This window comes from Ursus americanus, chromosome 36, assembly GCF_024610735.1.
Source record: "Ursus americanus isolate L20-20 chromosome 36, mUrsAme1.1.p, whole genome shotgun sequence".
Lineage (NCBI taxonomy): Eukaryota > Metazoa > Chordata > Mammalia > Carnivora > Ursidae > Ursus > Ursus americanus.
The window spans coordinates 20941240-20966290 of NC_142162.1; the positions used below are offsets into that span (position 1 = coordinate 20941240).

Below are 25051 nucleotides of genomic sequence, written 5' to 3' on the forward strand. Positions count from 1 at the left end.
AGGTTTGGGGCTACCCCAGGAAATTTTGGTAGGTCTTTGCTACATCAGCTTTCTCCTCTGATCTTGAGCTAATAGTCTTTTTACACTATGATTCAACTGACATGCTATGTCCCAGTAAGCTGGGACCAGAGAGCTCAGCTTCGTTTTGAGGACCTGTATTTGTTCTACACGGAATACTAAGTATCTTGACATTTTAATTGCTAATATTTGAATCTGGGGGAGATCTAGGAGGGAGCAGGGAACACCAATGGAAAACTGAGTTATTCGTAGAAGTATGATGCATTCATCTAGAACAGTTCAGTTCACTTTCGAAAACTATAGGAATAGTGCCGGAGGAAGAGTAGGCTGGTAATTATGATCCCAAACTGGCCAAGTTTATATCACGGTTCCACCAGTAATAGGGAGTGGGACTTTGGGGAAATTATTTAAATTCCTCTTGCCTTGGGCGCCCGGGTGTCTCAGTCGGTTAAGCGGCTGCCTTTGGCTCAGGTCAGGATCCCAGGGTCCTGCGATGGAGCCCCACATCGGGCTCCTTGCTCAGCAGGGAGTCTGCTTCTCCCTCTGCCTCTTCCCCCACCACTTGTGCTCTCTCGCTCTCTCACTCTCCCTCTCTCTCGAATAAATAAATAAATAAAATCTTTAAATTCCTCATGCCTTAATTTCTTCGTTTCTAAGGTGGGTTTAGCCACCTTGTAGGTATATTCTGAGAATTCAGTGAGTTAATATATGTGAAGAGTTTAGAATTGTTCCTAGCCCGTGGTAAGCACTCAGTAAATGTTAGCTATTGTTCCTTTTTAGAAGTGGAAAGTTGCTATAGGATAGACTGAGTGACCCCACCCCACCTTCCTGAATACTCAGCTGACTTTGTACAAATGTTAAACTAGTGTTTCTGAAGTTTTGGAAATTTGGGTACGTTCATAGTTTTTCCCTATCTCCATTGTAGCACATGTACTAATAATAAATATACTATATTTGCTTGAAAAATTTTAAAGTATCATTTAATTAATTCTGTTTTAAAAAGGAAATTATAATTCCACCTTGCATGATCAACTACAATTTCTTGCCATAAGTAGAAAGTACTTAAAAAAATAATACATAGGGGCGCCTGGGTGGCACAGCGGTTAAGCGTCTGCCTTCGGCTCAGGGCGTGATCCCGGTGTTCTGGGATCGAGCCCCACATCAGGCTCCTCTGCTATGAGCCTGCTTCTTCCTCTCCCACTCCCCTGCTTGTGTTCCCTCTCTCACTGGCTGTCTCTATCTCTGTTAAATAAATAAATAAAATCTTTAAAAAAAAATAATACATAAATGCTAAAGAAAAAAATGTTTTGTGTGCTCGGAAAGTCACTTCACATGCCTATGCCCAAGTTAAGCGCTCTTCTCTTTGGGAGACGTGGCATTAGATGTTGTCAACATTTAAAGACCCATTGTGTCCTACGTCCTCTTAGTCTACATTTTCTGAAAACAATATGTATTTATTTTTATTTTTTTAAAAAGATGACTCATCTATAATGAGAAAAGTTCAAATTAAGTCAAATCCATTTGGCTACCTAAAAATTGAGATGACAGTAGGGCTTGGATGGATTTTGAGTAGTTTATTAGTAATTCATTCAGCAATTTGTTGAGTAACTATTTTGTGCAGAGCAACCTTGAGGTGATCACAGAGCTGCTGGTAAGCAGCTTGCTGAATATCCTGACGCAAACACTTCCTTAGTCCTCCACGTGAACTGTTCTCAAAAGGGGTGATATCAGGGGCGCCTGAGTGGCTCAGTCGTTAAGCGTCTGCCTTCGGCTCAGGGCGTGATCCCAGGGTCTTGGGATCGAGCCCCATATCGGGCTCCTCCACTGGGAGCCTGCTTCTTCCTCTTCCACTCCCCCTGCTTGTGTTCCCTCTCTCTCTGGCTGTCTCTCTTTCTGTCAAATAAATAAATAAAATCTTAAAAAAAAAAAAAAAAAGAAACTCATTTAAAAAAGGGGGGGTGATATCACATTAGCAGACATACAGTATACCTGTGGCATTAAAATTTCATGGGGGAAATTGGGAAAATATGTCTAAAAAAATCTCCTTCGGTGGGCTAAAATGACAGCAAGATTTATGTAGACCGAATAAACATAGGACCACTGAAAGGCGAGCTTGAAATCTGAAAACTTCTAGCTTCAGAACTGGTAATAAACTTGTAAGAATTATCTCTTATCTTCTTGGGGTAACCACAGGATGAGCCTAATCTCCCATGGAAAAGCCCCTAGATACTTAAAGATAACACTGAGGAAATAGGACATCGTTTCTTCCATATTATGCTGAACATTCCTTTTTCCTCCAGATCTTTTTTTTAAGTAGGTCATGGTTTCACATCTTGGCACCCTGATCAATCTCCTGCCAACAGATGACGAAGTAATATTTAATCAGGTGCCAGATGACTATGTAGACACTATGAGTTCTCTCCCCAGTATGAGGGAGGGGAGAGCAAGTGGATTGGAAACATAAGGGGAAGCTCTGCTGGAAGAGATGTGACTTCAACTGGGCTTTGAAGTTTTGCCTGAGGGAAAGTTAAGAAAGAACATTCCAGATTTGGAGAATGGATTTGGGGGTGGCTGGGTAGGAGGGGTGGGAGTAAGTGTATTCCTGGCATTAACCAGGTGCTTAATAAATATCTGTTGAGTGTCTGTTTGTGGAATAAGAGTTGACGGTGTAGACTGGCTCTAGGTCTACAAATTGCCGACACAGTCTGATCAGTGTGAATATCCATGCTTTGGAGACCTCTTCCTCTTGTCTTTACATAATACTTTTTTTCTTTGATGACTGTAGTCAAAGTTATTTCTTACACAATTATGTACTAGTTAGAGAGCAGAATTTAATTTGCTTCTATAAGATTCCCTCATGTTAAAAGATACTGCTTATTTAGATTGTCAAATGGGAGCAGACTGCTTTTCGAGATCACTCCTGTGCAGTGGGATAGCTAGTGGGCTGCCTGGAATTTTTGAGAAATTGTTCCAACTGCAAAAGTAAGTGAGCTCCTGTAGGCCACTGGCAATATTGAAAATGTCCGGAAAAGACATTAGCAGGCCAGCTCCCATGGAGACGTAACTTGGGACCTTTCTGACCTTGAAGTCCAAAGGCCTTAGACCAGTGTTTGAAGAGCAGATTCAATTCTAGCGGGTATTTTAGGCTTAGCTGTTCTGGAGCTCAGTCTCTGCAGGAGCCACATGAAAAGGACTCTTGGTGTCCTTCGGGAGCAGCTGCCTTCCCCCGCCAGCTGTTCAACTGCATGGACTGTTTTTCCTTCCTGGAGGGAGAACTGGGTTCTAACACCACCGTCTGTCTGCATATGTATTTCCTTCCAAATGGTCCCTCTCGTCTGTATCCCAATATCATCCATCTCACACTTCATCCCTTTTTCTCTCCCGACTGCTGCCATCCAGTATACAGGCAGCCCCATGCTGGTTCACCTGCCGTGCTTAAACCTATTTGTGACCTTGGGTTAGGGGTCCCAACTAGATGTTTCAGCTCAGGTATAACCTGGTCAAAAGGCACTCTTTGCAGTGGGCGGGATTTCCAGCGACCTTAACAGTATAGAGGATTCAGCTGCTTATTTGCCCCAGTTCCTTTCAGCAGTTGCTGGCCACTTATTTGAGCTTGCACCAAGGAAAGGAAGAGTTACAAAACTGGGTGTGAGAGTGATTTGGGGGAATGTCTCCACTTGATTGCTGGTGCTTGAAGTAAGGGGGAAAACCCTTGTATGGTTATAGACAAGATTTAAAATACAACCCCCGCTCCCCCGCCGTGGAGTGATAGCACCATAAGCTAATACTACACAAATGTGTGAAGGACTTCTCCCAGGTTCTTTCCAGAGATCAGATTGCATGATGCATTGTACCCTGACTGCCACAGAGGGTGTGGCAGGGGTGGCAGGTAGGAAGGGAGAATCTGGCATTGTCACATTCCCTTCTGGCTGTCTCTCCAAGGCTGTGGCAATTACATACTTGGCAAGAACAGCCCCCTGACTTTATATATATCTCATGAAGTCTTTCTTCTTTTAACGTCTTGACAATAGAAGGTAATAAGTGATGTATGTGTGGATAATGCAGTTTCCGGAGGCAACATGCAAGCCACAGTGTGAGCTAAGGACAGCTAAAGCCAAGGTAACGACTTCATCTGCCCAAGTCTGAAACAGCATGTTAGATGCTCTTCCTGGGTTATTTTATTTCATCTTCACCACCGTCCTGAAAAATAAGCACCAGCATTCTGCTCTTTTACAGACGAGGGGACTGAGGGTCACAGACATGAATTAGCTTGTTGAGATGACAGAGCTAGTGGGTTGGAAGAGCCAGGCCTCAAACCAAGTCTGCCTGATTCTAGGCTCGGCTCGTAACCACTGCTCCATGCTGCCTCTCCCTTTGAAAGTAATAGATGGCATAGTTCACCTTTCCTTTAGAAGGCATGTTTTTCCTCTTTAGAGGAAGATGCAAATAAACATGGTCTTGTGTGACATCTAGGTCATAGGAACTGTAAATTACTGCCTGGTTCTTTGGGGTGTTTGCTCTTGGAACCCATGTGAACGGGAAGTTCACACAGACCTTAGCAAGGCCCCCCTGGAGAGGAATCAAGGCCCTTCACCCACTGGTCCTGTTGAGGTGGAAGCAAGTGCAGGTGTGCCAGACACATAAGTGAGTCATGATGAAAGTGAACCTTCTAGCACCCAGATCATCTGCTCCAGGTAATGTCACACAAAGACAAGCTATCTCCATTAACCTAGCCTAAACTGCCAAATCATGAGCATGTTAAGAAATTATTGTTTAAAGCCTCTCCCCTCCAAAAAAAAGGGGGGAGGTTATATTTGAGAATCTAATGGAACTGATTCTCAAGCCCACAGAAACTTGGTAAGCTTGATGATTAGCACAGTGCTTTGGCCTGTGACGTGGCAGCAGTCTTTGGAGGAGTCAGGGTAACAATTCATTTTGTAGCCACCAGTGACCCTTCTCCCTTTCTCTGGTCCAGCCAGACCCTATGTCACAGAGAGGACTCTGGCCCATTTTATAACTCACCTGCTTTTTGGCCACCTGCCCTTCTCTCTTTTGTTTGTAGTTCCAGTTTCTTAGAAGGACCTTCTCTTTGTATATTTAAATAACTTGAACTCCACAAAATTTAACAAAGAAACAAGCTTTCCTTTGAACTTCTTACTAAAAAGTTTCCAAAAATTTCAGCAACGTAGCAGAACGAGCTTTTATTGATGGTCTGTATTTCCACAAAAAAACATGGACATGATAGAAAAAATCTTTTAAAATACAAAACCAAGTTCAAACAAAAGGAATTCCATCTCTAGATTCAGGGAATGAAGAGAGAACGTATATTCAGATTGGTAAACAGGGGCTTTCACTTTGTAGGTCCACAAGAGTTGATAGCTTTAGATGTGGACATGAGGGGTTGGGGCTGGGATTTTTAACTCCCTGGAGGGAAAGATAGGCAAGCAGGAGCTGGAAGCGAGCCTCCACATACAGCCCAAACCATGGGAAAAGGATTGGGGAAACTCCACTTGCCTGGAGAAAATGGGAAGGAAGCTTGCTTCCTATAGATGGTCTTGAGTCGTGGGTTATTTGGAGAAAGAAATTAGAAATAGGCCAGCACCATTTGTGGGTTTGGGTCCAAATTTGTGCTCTTATTTATACTGCAGGAAGCCCATGTTAAGAAATTAACAATAAAACTGGTCTCTGCAAAAGTAAACAGTAAACTACTCTGTCATGGTTATTTCCACAGTGCAGGTCAAACAGTTCTTGCTGAAATTAAGTTCACAGTAAAAATTTACAAACCAAGTGAGAAAACCACCATCAGAGGGAAGATAAGTATATAGGCAGGTAGGCAGTTAGAGAAATTGCATACCATGAACTGGAAATAAGAAAATGGATATAATAGAGGTTAAGTCTATAAGATGATGTTTTAAAACATAAAAATTATATGAACTCATCTAATAAACTAAAATCTAACTAGATAAGTGAAAGAACAGAGTATAGTATGAGAAAAGAGCAGACAGATTTGGGAAAACAATAAAATTTAGAAATGATATAGTTATCATTGAGGTTAAAAGCTCATTAGATGAGGGCTGCTTGGGTGATGCAGTTGGTTGAGCGTCCAACTCTTGGTTTTGGCTCAGGTCATGATCTCTGGGTTGTGGGAATGAGCCCCACTTTGAGCTCCACACTCAGCACGGACTCTGCTTGAGATCCTCTTGCTCGGTCTCCCTCTGCCCCTCCCACTCATGCATGCGTGCTCTCTCACTCTGTCTCTCAAATAGGTAAATAAATCTTAAAAAAAAAAAAGAAAGAAAACTGATTAGGTGAATGAAGTGTCAGAAGAATTAGATTAGAACAAAAGTTAGTGAACTTTAGTATGGCTCTAAGGAAAGCACCTTTAGTATATAACGCAAGAGATGAATAGAGAAGAAATATAAACACTTTATAGGAGTAGGAGACATAGGGGATAGTAATAAGGCCTTCTCATAGATGTCTAATATAAGAGTTCCAGAAGAAAAGAATGGAGGCCAAAGCTATAGTGGCTTAAAACTTTTCAAACTGGTTAAAGGCATATATACATAGGTTCATCAAACATAGCTAATTCCAAGCAGGCTAAATTAAAAGAGCCATACCCAGGTACCCAGTGATGAAACTGTTGAATATTAAAGAAAAATCTAAAGGGAACTAGAGATAAAAGACAAATTATTTCTATAGGGATTATTATTAGAGTGACAGTAGAGTTCTTATCAATAACAGATGTCAAGAGACAGTGGAATATTATTTTCAATGGTTGAAATAAAATGACTCTTAGCTTATAATTCTATACCCAGCGATATTATCATTCAAAAGTGAGAACTAAGTTATTTTCAGGCAAGACAAGGCTAAGACATTTTACTACTCAGTGGTCCCATCTGAAAGAACTAGGTATTTTAATAACAAAGATAATGAATCTAAAAGCAAACAGAATTCAGAAAACAGTACTGAAGGAGGAAATTGGCAAACATGTTCATAAATCTAAGTATCGAACATTTAAAAAAACAGAAACTATGTTAGAGTACTTGAGAACAGAACCAGTTGTGTGTGTGTGTATGTTCATATGTATATGGAGAGAGAGAGAGAGATAAGGAATAGGCTCACATGATTTAGAGGTTGAAAGTCCCAAGTGCTACAGTTGGCAAGCTGGAGACCCAGGAGAGCCAGTGGTGTAGGTCCAGTCCAAAGGCCTACAGGCCTGAGATCCAGGAGGAGCCAATATTTTAGTTTGAGTCCAGAGGATGTCCCAGATTGAAGGCAGTCAGGCAGATAAACTAGTCCTTTACCCAGTATTTTATGTTCTAGTCAGACCTTCAACTGATTGAATGAGACCCATCCACATTGGTGAGGGCAATCTGCTTTACTCCAATTCAAATGTCAGTCTTATCCAGAAACACCCTCACAGACATAGCCAGAATAATGTTTGGTCAAAAGTCTAGGCACCCTGTGGCCCAGTCAAGTTGACATAAAATTAACCATCACAGAAACTAAGAAATTATGTTTACAAACAGAGTGGTTGAACAAAAATAATAGACAGAATAACATAGAGGCTGATGGGGAAGGGGGGCTTCCTGATTGGAGTCAGTGCATTCTAAATTCCTTATATAGCCGGGCCTTGAACAACATGGACCTAAACTGCATGGGTCTACTTATATGTGGATTTTTTTTTTATACATACAGTGCAGTACTATTTTTATAAACACAGTGCAGTATTTTCTCTTCCTTATGATTTTCTTTTTTTTTTTTTTTAAAGATTTTATTTATTTATTTGACAGAGATAGAGACAGCCAGCGAGAGAGGGAACACAAGCAGGGGGAGTGGGAGAGGAAGAAGCAGGCTCATAGCGGAGGAGCCTGATGTGGGGCTCGATCCCGGAACGCCGGGATCACGCCCTGAGCCGAAGGCAGGCACTTAACCGCTGTGCCACCCAGGCGCCCCTTCCTTATGATTTTCTTAATAACCTTTTCTTTAGCTTTATTGTAAGAATATAGTATATAATACATATAACATATAAAATATGTGTTAATTTTATGTTATCAGTAAGGCTTCCTGTCAACAGTAGGCTGTCAGTAGTTAAGTTTTAAGTGGTTAAGTTTTAAGTTTAAGTTTTAAGTAGTTAGGTTTATATGTGGGATTGTTGACCACCCAGGGGATTGGTGTCCCTAACCCCTATGTTATTAAGGGTCAACTGTGCTCAGAATTACAAAGGAGATATGATTAAATTAGGTATGGGTTCATTTAAAATTAATTAATTAAAAATTAATAAGACTATAGAAGATTTGGGGCATCTGGGTGGCTCAGTTGGTTGGGCATCCAACTCTTGATTTCAGCTCAGGTCATGATCTCAGGGTCATGAGCCCTATGTCTGGCTCCATGCTCAGTGGGGTGTCTGCTTGAGATTCTCCCTCTCCTCTGCCCTTTCCCTCCTCTCTCTCTCTTTGTTTCTCTCTGTCAAATAAATAAATCTTAAAAAAAAAAAAGAATATAGAAATTTTAATAATAAATTAAAAATCTTGGCCTACTAGACATACCTGAACCCCATACCTTAAAAATAGGAGCTTTAGTGTTTTTTAAGAGATGTAAAATATTTATAAAAATTGATTGCCTATGAAAACACCAATGGAAGTCAAATAGATACCCTCAAATGAATATAAGCATCATGTACTTTGACCAATATGATCAAATTAAAAATTTGAAATAAGTTTTTAAATAATTTATGGATCAAAGATGAAATCATAATGGAAACTATAAAATATTTATAAATAAATGAGAACAACACTTGTGGCATGTAGCTAAAGCAGAATTTAGAGGAAAAATTATAGCCTTAAAAAGTGTATGTTGAAATAAAAGATTGAAAATTTAAATAATAAAGATAGTAAGTTTGTAAAAGAATAATACAACAAACTCAAAGTGGAAAGCCAGAAATAAAGATGACTTAAATGAAGGATGAATTAAATGAAGTTGGAAGGAATGAAGCAGTAGAGAAAATCAACAAAACCAAAATCTAGTTCCTTAAAAATACTAGTAAAATGAACCAACCTCTAGCAAGACTGATAAATAAAAAAGTTTACACAAATTAATATTAGACTATTTAAAGTAAATTTAATTGAAGATACAGACATTAAGTCAGAGTGGCAGGGGCATGGATATTTATTATTTTAGGCTCTTGAAATATTTCACAGAAGCAGATCATAATCTTAGGCATTACGGCTTAGTCCGGGCATCGCCTGTTGCCTCTCTCCCATAGCATGCTTTAACAGGGACCAGCTCTCCCCTATCCTTGTGCACACAGCTCCAAGTGGTTCATGCATTCCTGCTTTGTACATGCTTGGTAGAAAGTTGACATTCCAGCAGATGAAGCTGTAACAGAGGTAAACTCTGAAATCAAGAGGATGAATGCCTCTAGCAAAGGTTAGGGAGAACAAGTCTCCTGTCCACATGTGGTCAAAAAAGATGGATGCAGCTTGGCCATAGGTAGTAGCTGGCCAGGGGACATCTTGCTTATGAAGGGTACTGGCTTCCTTGAGGCCTTCTTATTCCTAGTCATCCCAAGATTGCCCAGCCGCCTTTCCTTACCTGATTGATACCGCTCATCCCTTTGGCAGCTCTTAGGTTCAGAATATGTGTGTAAAAGTAAGTTTGCATTCGTTTGGCTCGATCTTAGACACAGGCATACTTCTGTGAAGCCGAAGTCCTAAAATCCGCAAACAGAAGGCAGGCACATCCTGGGTAGCCAAGGCCTCAAATCCCTATATATTATCATTTTCTTGCTCTAAAAAATGGCAGGTTGAGGGGCACCTGGGTGGCTCGGAGTGCCTGGGTGGCTCAGTCAGTTAAGCATCTGCCTTCGGCTCAGGTCATGATCCCAGGGTCCTGGGGTCGAGCCCTAGATCAGGCTCCCTGCTCAGCGGAAAGCCTGTTTCTCCCTCTCCCTCTGCCTGCCGCTTCCCCTGCTGTGCTCTCTGTCAAATAAGTAAATAAAATCTTTAAAAAAATAAAACAAAAATAAATAAAAAATGGCAGGTTGCGAGAAAGGAAAAGGCATTTTGTTGAGTTTAAAATGAATGTGGATTCAATATATAGTTTTTACTCTTCAATTTAAAATGATTGACTTGTTCTCGCAAGCTTTCTCTGATTTGAATAGGATCCTATTCAATATATTCAGACTATTTTTTAAAAAGTGTGTTGGCTCTGATTCTTAATTCTGATAAGCACAATACTCGAAAATTTATATTGTGAGGAAAATTAGGATGTCATTAGTTTCTTTTTTCTGTAATATTTCCTTTTCTTCCCTCACAAAATAAGTGACCTCATCTTCTTATGTTCTAGAGTATTGTCCCTCCTCTATTTTAAAAAGAGCCTTTGGGTGAGGGGCACCTGGGTGACTCAGTCAGTTGAGCATCTGCCTTCAGCTCAGGTCATGATCTCAGGGTCCTGGGATCGAGCCCAATTGCATTGGGCTCCCTGCTCAGTGGGGAGTCTGCTTCGCCCTCTCACTCTCCCTGTGCTCTTGCTCTCTCTGTCAAATAAATGAAATAAAATCTTTAAAAAAAAAAAAAAAAAAGAGCCCGTCGTGGTGCCTGGCCGGCTTCGTAAAGCGTGCAGCTCTTGATCTCTGGGTCATGAATTTGAGCCTCACCCTGGGTGTAGAGATTACTTAAAATCTTTAAAAAAATAAAAAGTAAAAAAAGTGAAAAAGAGCCTTCAATCTGATTTGCAGTGAGTTATCATATAGTTTGGTTCTCACTATTACTTAAACTTAAATGAAATCGACCACAAAATAGCTGTTGTAGCTCTTTTCTGAACAAACCCACAAGAACCCCTTAAGGTAATCAGCTCAGATAATATTGTCATTTTCTACAGAAGAAGATAGTGAATCTGAAAGGCGCCATATTCCATAAATTTGCCCTGGTTGCCGAGCTGGTTGCAGAGAGAGGGCTGGAGAGTGTTCCTCTCATGTTGATGCTCTTTTTAGGATTCCAGATACGGCTTCGACACTTGCAGAACAAACTGAAGGTTACAGATGGCTAACCACATGAACGTGGCTATATGCATGCGGAATAGGAAGCAGTTAAAGAATAGGAAATAATTAAAATAAGTGTACTGCATTTTTTCTTTGTGGACTCATTACTGTGCTTAAGTGAAAAAGATGTAATTTCCCTATTTCTTTACAGTATTTACTAACATAACATTTATCATATCTGTCAGTGATCTTATGGTACTGAACTTGATAAAGAACATCATAATATAAAAAAAAAAAAACAAAAAACTGAAAGTCATCTGAACATGAATGATGTTGATTCGTGGTTTGTGTTCATTCTATTAACTAGATAATTATCCAATATGTACTTTAGTTTGTGTTTGTGTGAATAAACCCTAAGCCGTTTTGCTGAATGTTTGGGAATGAATCCATTGGAGGACTTGGAAGAATTGTTTACTAGGCAGCACTAGATTCAGCTTTAGTTTAGAGACTTGCCTTCCTCCTGTGCAAAGGAGGAGGAGTTCTGGTCACCTTGGCTTCCACATGCCTACAGAAAACAGCAGGGCCAGGATCTCTTGTCTCCATGTGCTAAGTGTGTGATCTGATAGAGCCTTCCTCATGAGATGCCTCCCCTGGCCTCTTCTTCCATAGGTGTTCCTGGAGTAAGGTCAATTTAATTTATAATTGGCTATGAGGAGGCACATTTTGGGACAAAAACTCATATATAAATAATGAAATACATATTTTTTTTCCTTAAGATTCCCTCAGTGGTTAGTCAACTTTACCTACTTTCCTTATCTGTGAAATGGATGCAGCGTTTTATGGCTGTTGATGAGAATTAATTTAGAAAGGTTTAGAATTCAGAGATGCTTTCTTGGCTAAAAGTTATTTTTATTGACATCATTCAAGTGTGACCTGCCTTCCCTAAGCTCTCCATATACATATGCTTGGTTATAAAATACTTACCTGCAAAAGGTAAATATTTCTTTTCTGATTGTTCTTGCTGTTTTTTTTTTTCCCCAAGCGGGCTTTTCCAAAGCTAATTTATCTGCAAGGAGACATATGCTTTAGGTCTGTACTTGTTAATTTACCTTAGAAAAATTAGGTCATCTTCAAATCTGGCAGTGTAGCTTATACACTTGGCAAAATGGTCTAATTAAAATCTTCTCTTAGATTATAAAAAAGGAAAAAAATTATTAGTATCAGTAATGTTTTCATTTTCATGGTTTGTGTACATATAGGTATATGTCACTCCTCGCGCTGCACTCAAAGTATGTTGACTGTTAACAGTTCATCTCTTTTCTTCTACAGCCTCCAAGTCTGTTATAAATAGTATGCTACGGGACCCTTCTCAGATTCCAGATGGAGTTCTAGCAAATCAGGTCTATCAGGTATTAATCACAGCTGTCTATTTTCAGTGGCAGTGCTATCTGCCTAGCAGAGTAAAGGATTTTAAACCTCATTTAATTACTGTCATCATAAACTATCACTGAGGTCAGGGTGCACCATAAATGGCAATGCAATATTTGCAAGAAGAGCATTTCACTTTTTAATAGCTTGCTTTTATAGTGAATAAAAAGCATGTGATTTTTGTTTTCTGTGATTAATTCTTAACAGCCTTTTGATAGTGTTTTTTTTTTTTTTTTTTAAGAAAAGTAATTACTGCTTTTAGGATACTAGTTAACGGTAACAGTTTTTGTAGTCACCCCAGACCCCTTCTCTGTTTTGTCTGCAGTGCATTGTGAACGACTGCTGTTATGGACCACTGGTGGACTGCATCAAACAGTATCCTTTCCCATAAAATTTTAGGTGCACAATTGATGAGCTCAGACTCAGTGGAGGAGATGTGTCTAGCTGTAACCTGACATAAAGTTCTGCTTCACAAAACACATTTCATACTCTTCTACTTTACATTCAATCAGCTGGAGGGTCACTGCAGACCACCCTTTTCTCCAGCTTAAGGAAAATCAGATGGGCCACGGGAGGCTGTCAGTTTGGCAGTTACACTCACAGGCTTAGTGCAAACTGCTGGGTTTCCGAGAGTTTAAAGGTACAGGGTCATGGGGCACGTAACTTACTGTCTGGGAATGTAGCTCACCAATCCAATGAACATTTTAAAAAACAGAACAAATTTCTATTTAAGATGAGCCCAATTCAGTTGAGTTTCCTAGAACAAATCTGGAGCCTGGAGTTGAAGGATGACGTGATTAAAATACCACGCAGGCCATCACATCTGAAAGGGTCGCGGACTCTTGTTGCTTAAATGCTGATCACAGTCTGAACTGTCATTTGGATCCCTAATAAACCATTTTAGAGAAACCAAGCTAATCTTTCCCTCTGGGCTGAACTTAAAGCTATGAAAATAGATGTGGAGTAGGTCTTCATTAAAGGCATTGAGATTACTAAAGAGTTAATGCTTCCTTCTTGAAACGGGATGCGAGCAGACAGTCGCTACTTCATGAAGGAGGATGTTCTTCAGCCATACATTTAGTTGCATTGGGGCAAAACTAAGAATTTTGATAACCCTAGGTGAAAAATGCTACTTAAAGAGTCCGTAACTAGTAATTTTTTAAATGGAAATTATCTTCCACCTGAGTCCATGAGCCTCACATTTCTTCATACTGAACAGCCTTCCTAATGCGGGTTTTGCGAGTGTGGGCAGCACAGCATCCAGTTGAGACTCAGTGCTCCCAGTCAGGAAGCTTTCTGTTGAAAGCCTTTTTTGTTGAAAGTCAAGTGTTTGTGTGTGTGTGTGTGTGTGTGTGTGTGTGTGTGTGTGTGTGTGTTTATCCCACCTTGTTTTCACAAAGGCTTAGCGTCTGTAAAATTTTTATAAGGAAACTCACTCATTTTCCTTTTTATAAAGTTAACCTTTGAAAAATAATCTCTTAACAGAGCCCTCTTGTAAGAATATTCAACTACCTAAGTTATAGCCCTTTATACATTTATTCTTCAAGTCTGTTCCCCCCGATGTAGTTTAAATTAATAAAAATCACAGCACTGTCATAAGCTTGCCTTTTTATTAGACCAAAGTGAAACCATACTTCTATTTTCAGTATAAAATTAATGATAGCATTAGAAATTGTGGGAGTGCCCACCTCATGTTGCTACAGTGATAAAGTTTTAGCACATTTGTATAACAACTAACACCATCTCAGAGTATCTGGGGCAGAATTACACGTTAATTTCAAAGCACATAAAATAGTTAAAAATCAATTTAAAGTTAAGGTTTTAAAAGCATAATGTCTTTTGAAGGATTGCATATTGATTTTAAATATAACTATCTAATTATATATGCATGGACTAAAGTATGAAGTCAACTGCTTTGTAAATGCCAGGAGGCTATTTTTCAGTAATAGTTGAGATGCTTACGGAAAACTAGATTGCTGTATTGCTGGCTAAGAAAATGGCTTGTGAGGTTATTTACAAGTTTTGCCCCATGGTCACTGCCATACATCAATAATAGGTATTATTATAGACAAAGTCTAAGTGTTTTCTGCTTATAGAGCATTATAAATTCTGTTCGGAGTATTTTCTTTACATTTTTGCCATCATTCACTTTCCCTTTTTGGCTGTGTTATTGCCAGTAGAATTTAATGCAGTACATGATTTCTATTGATAAAGATAATTATGTATGTCTATAAATTGCATTCACTGACTAGATTATAATTTTGCCATTCCATTATGCCTATTGCCAGTGAAATTACTGTTTTTATAAGCTTTGTGTTCTAGACCTTGTATTTTATATATGTTCATATCAAGCAAAGAATAATCAAGAAGTATGTCTTTCCCAAATTTCAGATCGGTGATTGCTTTTCCCATGCAAAATAAAACAAGCTGGGAAATTTATAGAGAATTGATTTTATTTTTGCACTGAAGGAGTAGCAGTTTCATATAATGTAAATATACTTGCATAGATGTTTCCTAGACGGATCCACAGGAATTACTTTATTTCACACTGAATAAAAATTAGTAGTTTTCCATGTGAGTGAAAATGCTATTTGTATGTTATTCTGATAATTTAGTAATGTTTACGTTGCTTACTGTCGATAAATTACATCATTTTGTAAGAAAGAAAGTACACATTTAGTAAATAGAATAGGTGCAAAATCTTTTTACTCCATTATGAAAATGTTACATGTAGACATTTGTGTAAGTAGAATAAAGGAAATTGGTCGTTTACAAATAAGACACCGTGAAAAGCACAGTAGCAAAGAGTATATAAATTGTCATTGTGCTTTCTTTTTCTTTCAGTGTCTAAGACATTTTTTTCCTGAATAGCCACGTCCATCAACACCTTTCCTGCCACAAATATAGTCACTGACACAAAAGGTGTGAGAAACCAGCCACCTCAACTTTCCAAAGTGTGACTCCAGGACACAGCTATTATACAAAGACCGATACAGAGAAGAAGCAAGGAATAATAATGATGCAGGAAGCTTAAAATGCTGTGGGTTTCATTTCTGTACCATCAGTAACCTCAGTTTCATGATTCAACATTTTAGATGTAAATAATTTACAACAATAAAAGTGAGAGCGCATTTATGTGGATTAGAAGTAAATAATTTAGTTCTAACATGTGGGATGCCCCTAATGATGAGAGACCATTGAGAGGTATTCATCAGATGTCTCCAGTGGACTCCGCGAATGTGTGAAATTTTGTGATTTGAAAATTTTTGTTCCTTCATTCTGTTTCCAATTACAAGTTAAATAAGTACAGCCACGTGCATGGTGGGGACAGGGGACAACAGAAGGAAAAATACAAAGATGAAGACTTGGGGCTCATTTTGACAGTGGACATGAGTGGCCACGTCTCTCAAATTATGATTTAAATGATATTCACCTGTATGTGTTGATAAAGGGCAGATAATTCTCTAGGAATTTTTTTTAACAAATAATGCACACATTTTATTTCACTTAAATTGCAGTCTTGCAGTGCATGATCAGAATCAGAGAGTCTCTGTTAAGCTGAGGAGTGATACAGCCAGGTTGACATTATCCAGTGGAGAATTAGATAGTTAATACCAAATGTTTTTGACAGAATCAAAGTACCAGAATAGGATAATGCTCCTTTTCAGATTTTGTACAATCTCATCCTTTTGGAAAATAGAGCAGAATTCTAAGTCCTATTCCTAATTTAATGATTTACCAGCCATGGGACCTTCAAGCTTCTCAGCCTTCTTGAACTTTGCTTTCCATAATTATAAAAATGGGACTAATAATAGCACCTATTCATGTGGTGGCAGTGAAGGTTAAATAAGATGATACCCCAAATGAAAATGCAAATCAAAACTACAGTGAGATATTATTTCACATCTGCCGGAATGTGAAATCAACAAGACAAGAAACAAGTGTTGGTGAGGATGTGCCCTGTTGATGGGAATGCAAACTGGTGCAGCCATGGTGGAAGACGGTATGGAGGTTTCTCAAAAAGTTAAAAACAGAACTACCCTATGGTCCATCGATCGCACTATTGGGTATTTACCCCCAATATACAAAAACACAAATTCAAAGGATACATGCACCTGTATGTTTATATAGCATTATTTACAATAGCCGAGATGTGGAAGCAGCCCAAATGTCCATTGATAGATGGAGGAATAAGATGTGGTGTATGTACACACACATACACACACACACACACACACACACACACACACACACACACACTGGAATATTATTCAGCCATAAATAGAATGAAATCTTGCCATTTGCAATGATATGGATGGATCTAAAGAGTATAGCGCTAAGTGAAATAAGCCAAAGACAAATAGCATATTTCATTCATATATGGAATTTAAGAAATAAAAGAGCAAAGGAAAAGAGGAGACAAAGCAAGAAACAGACTGTTAACTCTAGAGAACAAACTGATGGTTACCAGAAGGGAGGTGGGTGGGAGGACGAATGAAATAAGTGATGGGCATCATGGAGGGCACTGGTGATGACCACTGGGTGATACACGGAAGTGTTGAATCACTATATTGTACACCTGAAAGTAATATAACACTAAGTACTTTAACTGTACTGGAAATAAAATTCTTTAAAAAATTAAAAATTAAAAGAAATAATAGGCTGGATTGGTAGCAGAGGAAGTAGTAAAAATTTGGTGAATATTATATTTAGTTGTAAGTTGACACCAGCAAGAGTTGGCGAGTTTTGTATCGAGAGGAGTGTGGGAGAAAGGTAGAAATCGAGGACTCCTGCATTCTGGTTTGAACCGCATGGAGCTGTCAGTAACTAAGATGGTAAAGAAACAAATGGCATACGCATATGTGAGCAGCTGAACGTAATGAATCTGCAACTATAACAATAAAATAACCAAAGTTTATTGAGGACTTACCAAAAAAAAAAAAAAAGTGATACCCCAAGTGTTTATCACCAAGGCTTAGGGTTGTAGTATTAAAGAAATATTAGCTAGTATCAGTTATTTTTACAAAATTAATTTTAATACTTTTCAAGAAGTTGTACGGAGGTCGTACAAAAGGCTTTGTAACATCATATTCCGATCCTCTGCTTTGCCACACTTGAACCGTGTGACTGTGTGCGGATTCTTTTCTAAGCCTTGGTTCCCTCATCTATAAAATAAGGGTGATAGTAACTAAGGATGAAATAACATACATAAGGCACTTAACACAGTACCTACCTCATAGTAATCACTCAAAGAATTTACATGTGCCTGTGTGTATCTGTTTCTATGCATATGATAATATGTGTGCACTCACACACGCAAGAGAAAACTTGAAGCAGCCTCTGCACCCACACCCCAACTCACAGTTCTTAGCAGCATTCAGTCTTTCCTCCAGAGTGCATAGGATTCTCAACAAGTCAGCTATTTGGCTTCACACATCACAGAAGATCACCAACCATAGGCTGAAAGTGGAACAGAGGCCAGAAATGCTGGCTCTGGGACAAGTATGGATTCTTAGAAGATTTATGGAGCTCTATAAGACTGGAAACTCTATGGCAAAGCCCGGTTGGTATTCTTCGCTGCACTTAGTAAGTGTTTAATAAATGTACTAAATTGAATTGAGGGATTTTTAACATAGTACAAAGGATGTTTAAAATGACTCTCCCTCCTTTCAAAAGAAGGTGCACATCCATTTATAAATCTTTGTTTGCCCAAATGCATATAAACATTACAGAAACAGGAAAATTCCATTGAATCATTTAAATGAGGGCATGTATGTAGAAACCTCATTCCTCAGAAATGTGGGCTAGAGGTGGAAGTAGTTGCTATGATTACTCAATTTTCCATTTCATCTCAAAGTAGACACCTGGTATTAGCATATTTTTTATTGTATAATTGCACCTGTGTTACCCTCCTTAACTACAGCTTCTCAGTGCCATTGGTCATGAGCACGAAGTCCTGCTAAGAGACATGCTTCTGGAGAAAAACCTCTCCTTCCTAGGTAAGTATTACTTACATCCTCTCTAGCTCGTAATATCTCCATGAGTATTTAAATATATATTTTTTTAAAAATCTTCCACTCGCAGTTATTATGCACTAAAGGAAGAGTGAACGATGATTGATGCTGTTCATGTTATCTTTTATTGATTTAGAACTGAGCAGGAACTCAGTTACCTAATCCCTGTATATACAGCACATGCACAGGCTTGCAATTAATATTTCATAGAATAAGTGGCTGAAAAAATGCTTTAATATCTGTTGCAGTATTACTTTTGGTGTCATGAGATATTAACCATAATCTGGGCCTTATGAGAGAAAGAAACAAAAGAAATATTATCTATAAAATGCTTTATATGTTAAAAAGAATAGTTAGAAAAATTCATGTTGGATATGTTTGTCTCATGTATGGAATCAGAGTGTACTTTTACTTGAAAGCCAAATATCAAGCTTTTATTATTTTTATGCGAGGCATTAATTGTCACCATAGATCTAGTGTGATTTTTAAAAATCTCACAGGTATACATGGACATGTGTTTTTGTGTGTGTGCCAATGTGGAATCTTGTTACGGATTGTTATTTCTTTCAACATCTGAAGCATTAAAATTAAGCCTTGAAGGGCATACATGTGATAACTGATCTCAGAAACCATAAGGCACTCTACAATGAATTAATTCCTTTTCTCCATTGTAGATGCGGTCATTTTAAAGGTTCTATACAAACCTAAATGTGCATTGTATACATCTGTTATATGTAGATATTTAAATCTGCATAATGTGGTTTTTTGAGGTTGAAAAAAATCATAGAATATTGAATTACACAACTTTTGTTCCAAAATGGACAAAGATTTGGCCAAGGAAAGTCCATTGAATGGCCTTACATCAAGTTGAGGAGGGATGTTGAAGACAAGCCTGCAAAAAGTCTGTTTGTAGTCTTAGTATTCAGTATTTTTATTAATGAACTGGAGAATGGAGTTGAATGTATTATCAGGTTGTTGATAATTTAAAGATGGGAGATCTCATAAATATTCTCTAGCAGGGGCTAAAAAGGTTGATTTAGGAAAATGGCCTCAAATTAGTGAATTAAATTTCAGTATGTAAAAGTAGCAAGTTTTTTTCATGTAAGGACAACTGAAATATTCAGCCTAGGTGAAGAGGGCAAATTAGATAGAAATCACCTTTTATTTTTATTTTTATTTTTTGATTATTTTTTAATAAATGGAGCCCAGTGCAGGGCTTGAATTCATGACCCTGAGATCAAGACCTGAGCTGAGATCAAGATCATGCTTAACTGAATGAGCCGCCCAGATGCCCCTAGAAATCACCTTTTAAAATCTAATCCAAAAAATGGAAGTAACAGCATAAATTCATGGGTTAGTTAGGTTAAAAAATTAAATATGCATACAGATGTGTGTGTATGTATATAGATGTATATTTATATGTATGTGTGTATGCGTGTATAGCACCCATATTTCTTAGTTCTATTCTTTGAAGTGGACTACAAACAAGAAACAATCTTGCAGAAAAAGAAATCTAACCAGACAGAGAATGTATAATGGCTCAGAACTAATTGGAATGGATGACCAATGATGTACCATGACATATGTCTTAGAACTGTGGAGTCCTGATAGTATTACAAAATATCTGATCACATTGATCACTCAGATAGTGGCCAATATAGCATGGCCAAATCAGTTTTACTGTTTTGAAAGCACCAACAAGCAGTCATATTTTCAGGACTGCTTGGTGTTACTCTCTTGGCATCATATGCTTATGGGTAGTCAGGCCCTTGGCACCATTTCTTTGCCTAGCCTAGCTTTTCTCCCCTTCCTTCCTGAGGACTAGATGACCCCGACAGGGAGGAGGAGCAAAAGGCTTACGTGTGCTCTAAACTGAGTTCCAGGTCCTTGACTCCCTTGATTCTGGGAACTGTGTTAGACTGAATTGACCATGGCTAGCAAAGGCAACGCAGAAACATCGCCAGGGAGTCATTAGCATTTGCATACAAGTGCAGAAAGGGGACTTACTACTTATGGGTCCTATCTAGTTCTCTGTGCTATCGGGTCTAGAGATAACCATTTTATTGAAGCATACCCAAAGGTGATACTTAACTGATCTTTAAAATAAATGAGTTATAGGATGTTTAGCTGACTCCATGTAACCTCAGTGCTGTTTTTAAGTATTTTCTTGTCAGCATACAAAAAAGTTAATTTATTCTATGCATTTTAAGCATTTTAATGTAGTACTGAATTATTACAAGTTTATTTACAAGTTAAAGCATGACAATTCAAAGCCTTGTATGAAATATTGTTCTGGGGTTTTCTTTTACCTTGTAAATACCCCTTCACAGTGGTAGATTTAGGTAAATTTAGATAGATTATCATTTTAAATCAACTATAGAAAAATATTGGCATAAAAATAGACCACTAAGCTGATGTTTTCTTTTTTTCTTTTTGAAGAATCTTTTTTTTTTTTTTTAAGATTTTATTTATTTATTTGACAGAGATAGAGACAGCCAGCGAGAGAGGGAACACAAGCAGGGGGAGTGGGAGAGGAAGGAGCAGGCTCCTAGCGAAGGAGCCTGATGTGGGGCTTGATCCCATAACGCCGGGATCACACCCTGAGCCAAAGGCAGACGCTTAACCACTGTGCCACCCAGGCGCCCCTAAGCTGATGTTTTCTTATTTACATGTATACATCTTGAATTTTGTTGCAGAGCCATTACAAACATGTTTGTTTTACTTTGATTCTTCTATAAGCAAAAGCAAAACTGATTTCTCCCTCTTTCTCGCTCTAATTCTTTTGGTTTCTAATATGCCACTACTTTCAAAAGACAAAGATTCTTATTTTTACATATTAACCCTTCTTAAGAATTATGACTTCCCTGAAAGCCTATCCCATTCTAAATTTTCCATTTTGTGTTCTATATGTAATTTTATAAAATACATATCTTATATGACCTTTTTACCAATAGAAGAGAAAAATAAAAATAACCTTTATTTTAACCCTAATAATTTTTTTGAATTTCCTTGATCCATGACCATATACTGAGGAGTCGTTAAGGCACAAGATTTAACCAGGCACTATTGGGAAGAAAAAAGAGAAGAGCACTTTTCATCGAAGATTTCTGTATACTCCTGGATTTATCCTATTTTATAAATCTATCCATTTGTACATCTGTGAATAGGTACATTGTTTCAGAGAAATCAAAGTTGAATAAATGTTTAGTTTTTCCAACTAAAACAATATATTTCATTCATACATTTATTCATTTATTCCAAAAATAAGTTACTGAGTTAGGTACTATTTATTCGGAACTAAACGTGAAGTCAGATGAAGTCCCTGCTTTTGTGGAATTATGGTCTAGTAGGGAGATAAGCTGTCAACCAATGTATACTTTCAATTTCTAGCAATTTCTCAGAGTTCTTGTAATTCTTTTATTTATTATTCATGCATTCTTTTCAACTAATTCTTGTTGAGCATATTTTCTACACTAGTTAGCGTGAAGATGATGGTAAGCATTTTGTCCCCCCCGGATGCTTTCAGTGATGCACACTGTTGCCTTGTCCAACGCAGTAAGACTACAGTTCCATCTCTAGTGCATCTCAGTAGCTCTTCACTTGATGGTCTTGAAAATGAAAATGAATATATTCAAGGCTGTTGTTGTACTACTTCTATTAAACTTTTGAAAGAAAGATATAGATTATACTAAAAATCAGTAGCCACCCTTTACATGTAAGAAAATGCTACTGGCTCATAAGCTACTTTTCCTGAAGCGGTGATGGAATTTTACTCACTTACCTGCTCTCTCACCAGCACCCTCCCGTCACCATGTGTTTCTAGGCTGGTCAGTTGAGCTCATTAGCTTGGTTATCTTACCACTGTGCTAACCAGTCTTTTCCTTTGTTGGTTCAGCAGACAGATTATCTTTTAGGTACCTACTTCGGGCAGGCACCATTAGGGATTAAAAAAATAAAAGTTGAATCAAACATGAAGCCTTGCAGGAAAATTTCAGTTAAGTTTCAGGTAAGTTCATGTCAGTTCTTTCCAAGGATAGTAATATAGAAGTAACATTTCTTGATCAGCATTTAAAGTCTGAGAAAAAGTGAAGAGCCTGCTACCCACTCCTAGGTGTAGATAGATGCACAAAGAATCTTTCTTAAACTTTAAATCGACCAACAAGTATTGTGATCATCCTTATCCCCTCTGCTAAGGGTTCATTCCATTTCTAGTATCAACAAAATAGAAAATGTATTTCAATTACTGGTGAAGATGCTTTGATTTTCATCTCTCCAGTAATTAATGAGACCATGTTTTGTTGTCTCTTCCATGCCCACCCTCTCCTCTTACCACCTTCTCAGGGGAAAGAGGAACTTTGGACAAAAGGGAAGGGAGGAAAGGAAAATAGTGATAGTAAGAAGACAACAAGACTGTTTGCACTGTCAGAGGCTATGAAAGAGCTTGTCCCAGAGACTGGAGACAAACTGTTCGTCCTCCATGGGCTGGCATGTCTCCAGGTCAGAGGGACTTTCATTAGTGCCTTCCACAGCCGCTGTCTGGTGCAAATTCTTGTTACATTTAGCTTAATAAGGATGGCTCTGGAGATACTGTATTCTTTCCAGTGAATGTTGCCCTGTTAGTAGAAGCTAACAATTATTTTGAGTGACACCTGAGAGGCAGTTGCTTTTTCTCTGCCTCACCGTCCGTGTTTGGTCTTGCCTTACAAGAAACCAGCATATTTTACACGGGCACTTTTCTAGCATTCGTGTATAACTCTGCGGGACTCCAGGACGGTATAATCTGTAAAGCCAGGAAGGCTTAGTGAGGGATGTCCCTTGCTGTAAAAAATTAGGATCTTTGTTTCTAAGAGTTCATCTGCTCCTGCTTTTATTCCCCACCTGAAGCAGTAGTGCTTTGTTGGGGGAGTGATTATGATGTGACAAACGGGGGATTATGACTTCAGGTGAAGAACAGGCAGTGGGAACAGATGAGATTTAGAGTGCTAAGGTTGTGTTTATGTGCAGATGTTAGCAGTGGAGAATAAGAGACTAGAAATATAACATGATTATATAGGCTAACGGGAAATGACATGGTTGGGTATTTCATAAGGTATCAAGTATTTAAATTCCTACTTCTCTGAAGGTTAAAAATAAGATACAGTGTTCAGAATAATGGGAATATGATATTGGAAATGGGATGTGGGGAATCGGGTCCTTCTTTCCTAAGGAAATTGTCATGCTGTGGGATTATCTTACTCTCTTTATTGAATATGCTTGTGTGTACTTCTCCCTGAGATCAAGAGAAAGAACCATGGATACATGTATGCTGCTAGAAGACAACATACTCTGGAACCTTGATGACAGGTTATCCTGTCCACTTTACTATGGTAGTCTTTCTGCTCTGGGCCCTTCCCTCCTCATGGCTCTGGTTGGATAACTCATGTCTGCTGATTGTCTGCTTTCCTGGCCACTTGACGAGATATTGGAACCCCTTTGGTTGTGACAAAAATCAAGTCAAACTAAATTATACCCGTACTCAAGGATGTATATCTGGAAAGTCCAAAGGAGAGAAGTTTGCTTCTGGTGTATAGAATCCAGAAGACAAAAAATGTCATCAATCTCTCTTTTATCCCTCTTGTGTTCTGCTATTTTCCATGTTGGCTTCATTCCTAGGCAATAAAGATGATCCCTGGTAGTTGCTAGTTTGTTTATTCCTTAGGCTTCTTAGTCCTGGAGACAAGTTGGTGATTCTCTTTTGCCCCATAATGAATCTGAGGAAGGGCTCTAATCAGCTACACGTGTCCACCCTGGAGGCTGATGGTTGGGGTCACGTTATTGGTCACTCACCAGAATCATATCGTGAGAGTAGGATGGCAATGCCAGACAGAATGGGGTGCAGGACCAAAAAAATCAAATATCTCACTCCACAGAAAATTAATTACAGGTTGGAGCTTTAGTCCCCATGACCAAAAGGCATTGGGAGTCAAATCTATTGTGCGATTGGCTTCTGGGGGGGGGGGTGTTTGTGTGTGTGTTGTGTGTGTGTGTGTAGAAGATCCTTTTTGTGTCTCAGAACTGCTAATATTCCTTTCTTCATTGAGATTGGTTCTGGGACAGATGGAGCTGGCCCTGCAAAAGGGTCTGACATCAATGATGACAGCTAAAAAAAACTTCCGCAAAGGCTAACATTCAGCCATTCCTCAGAATTTGGGAGCTGAAAAGTGTTTCATCCAATGCCCTTGTTCTGTTTAGTGGAAACTGGCCCCAGCCGGTGCCTTTCTACTGACTTGCCCTTTTCACTCTACCATTCTGATATGTCTCTTCTTTTGTGGCATTCAATCCAAAGAATTTAGAATGTGGTGTAAAATACAGAATATATTCTGTTGTTGATATTCATATCTCCTGTCTCCACAGCCACCAGTCGGCAGGGACCAGCCTGCTCAGCCCCACTTTGTACTGTCCCGGCTTTGTGACCTCCCATTTGTTTCCTATCTTCAGGGCACTTCAATTTTCACTAGTATTGTCCCCTAAAGACATAAGCAAAAGACAAGGTCAGAGCAGTCAGTTGTATTCCTTATTAGTAGCTTTGATAAGAGGCTTTGGGGGAAGAGGTTGAAACTAATGGCTGTAA

At 38.7% G+C, this 25051-nt stretch overlaps 1 protein-coding gene across 3 annotated transcripts in view; it reads left to right on the forward strand.

Annotated features, from left to right (window-relative positions):
• CDIN1 (CDAN1 interacting nuclease 1) overlaps positions 1-25051 on the forward strand; it is a 206722-nt gene that overhangs the window by 79301 nt on the left and 102370 nt on the right. For all 3 annotated transcript variants that reach the window (XM_045815986.2, XM_087859218.1, XM_045815979.2), the window contains 3 exons: positions 12329-12408; positions 12753-12802; positions 18359-18426. In XM_045815986.2, coding sequence (XP_045671942.1) covers positions 12329-12408; positions 12753-12802; positions 18359-18426 — 198 coding nt within the window. The remainder of the gene's footprint in view (positions 1-12328; positions 12409-12752; positions 12803-18358; positions 18427-25051) is intronic.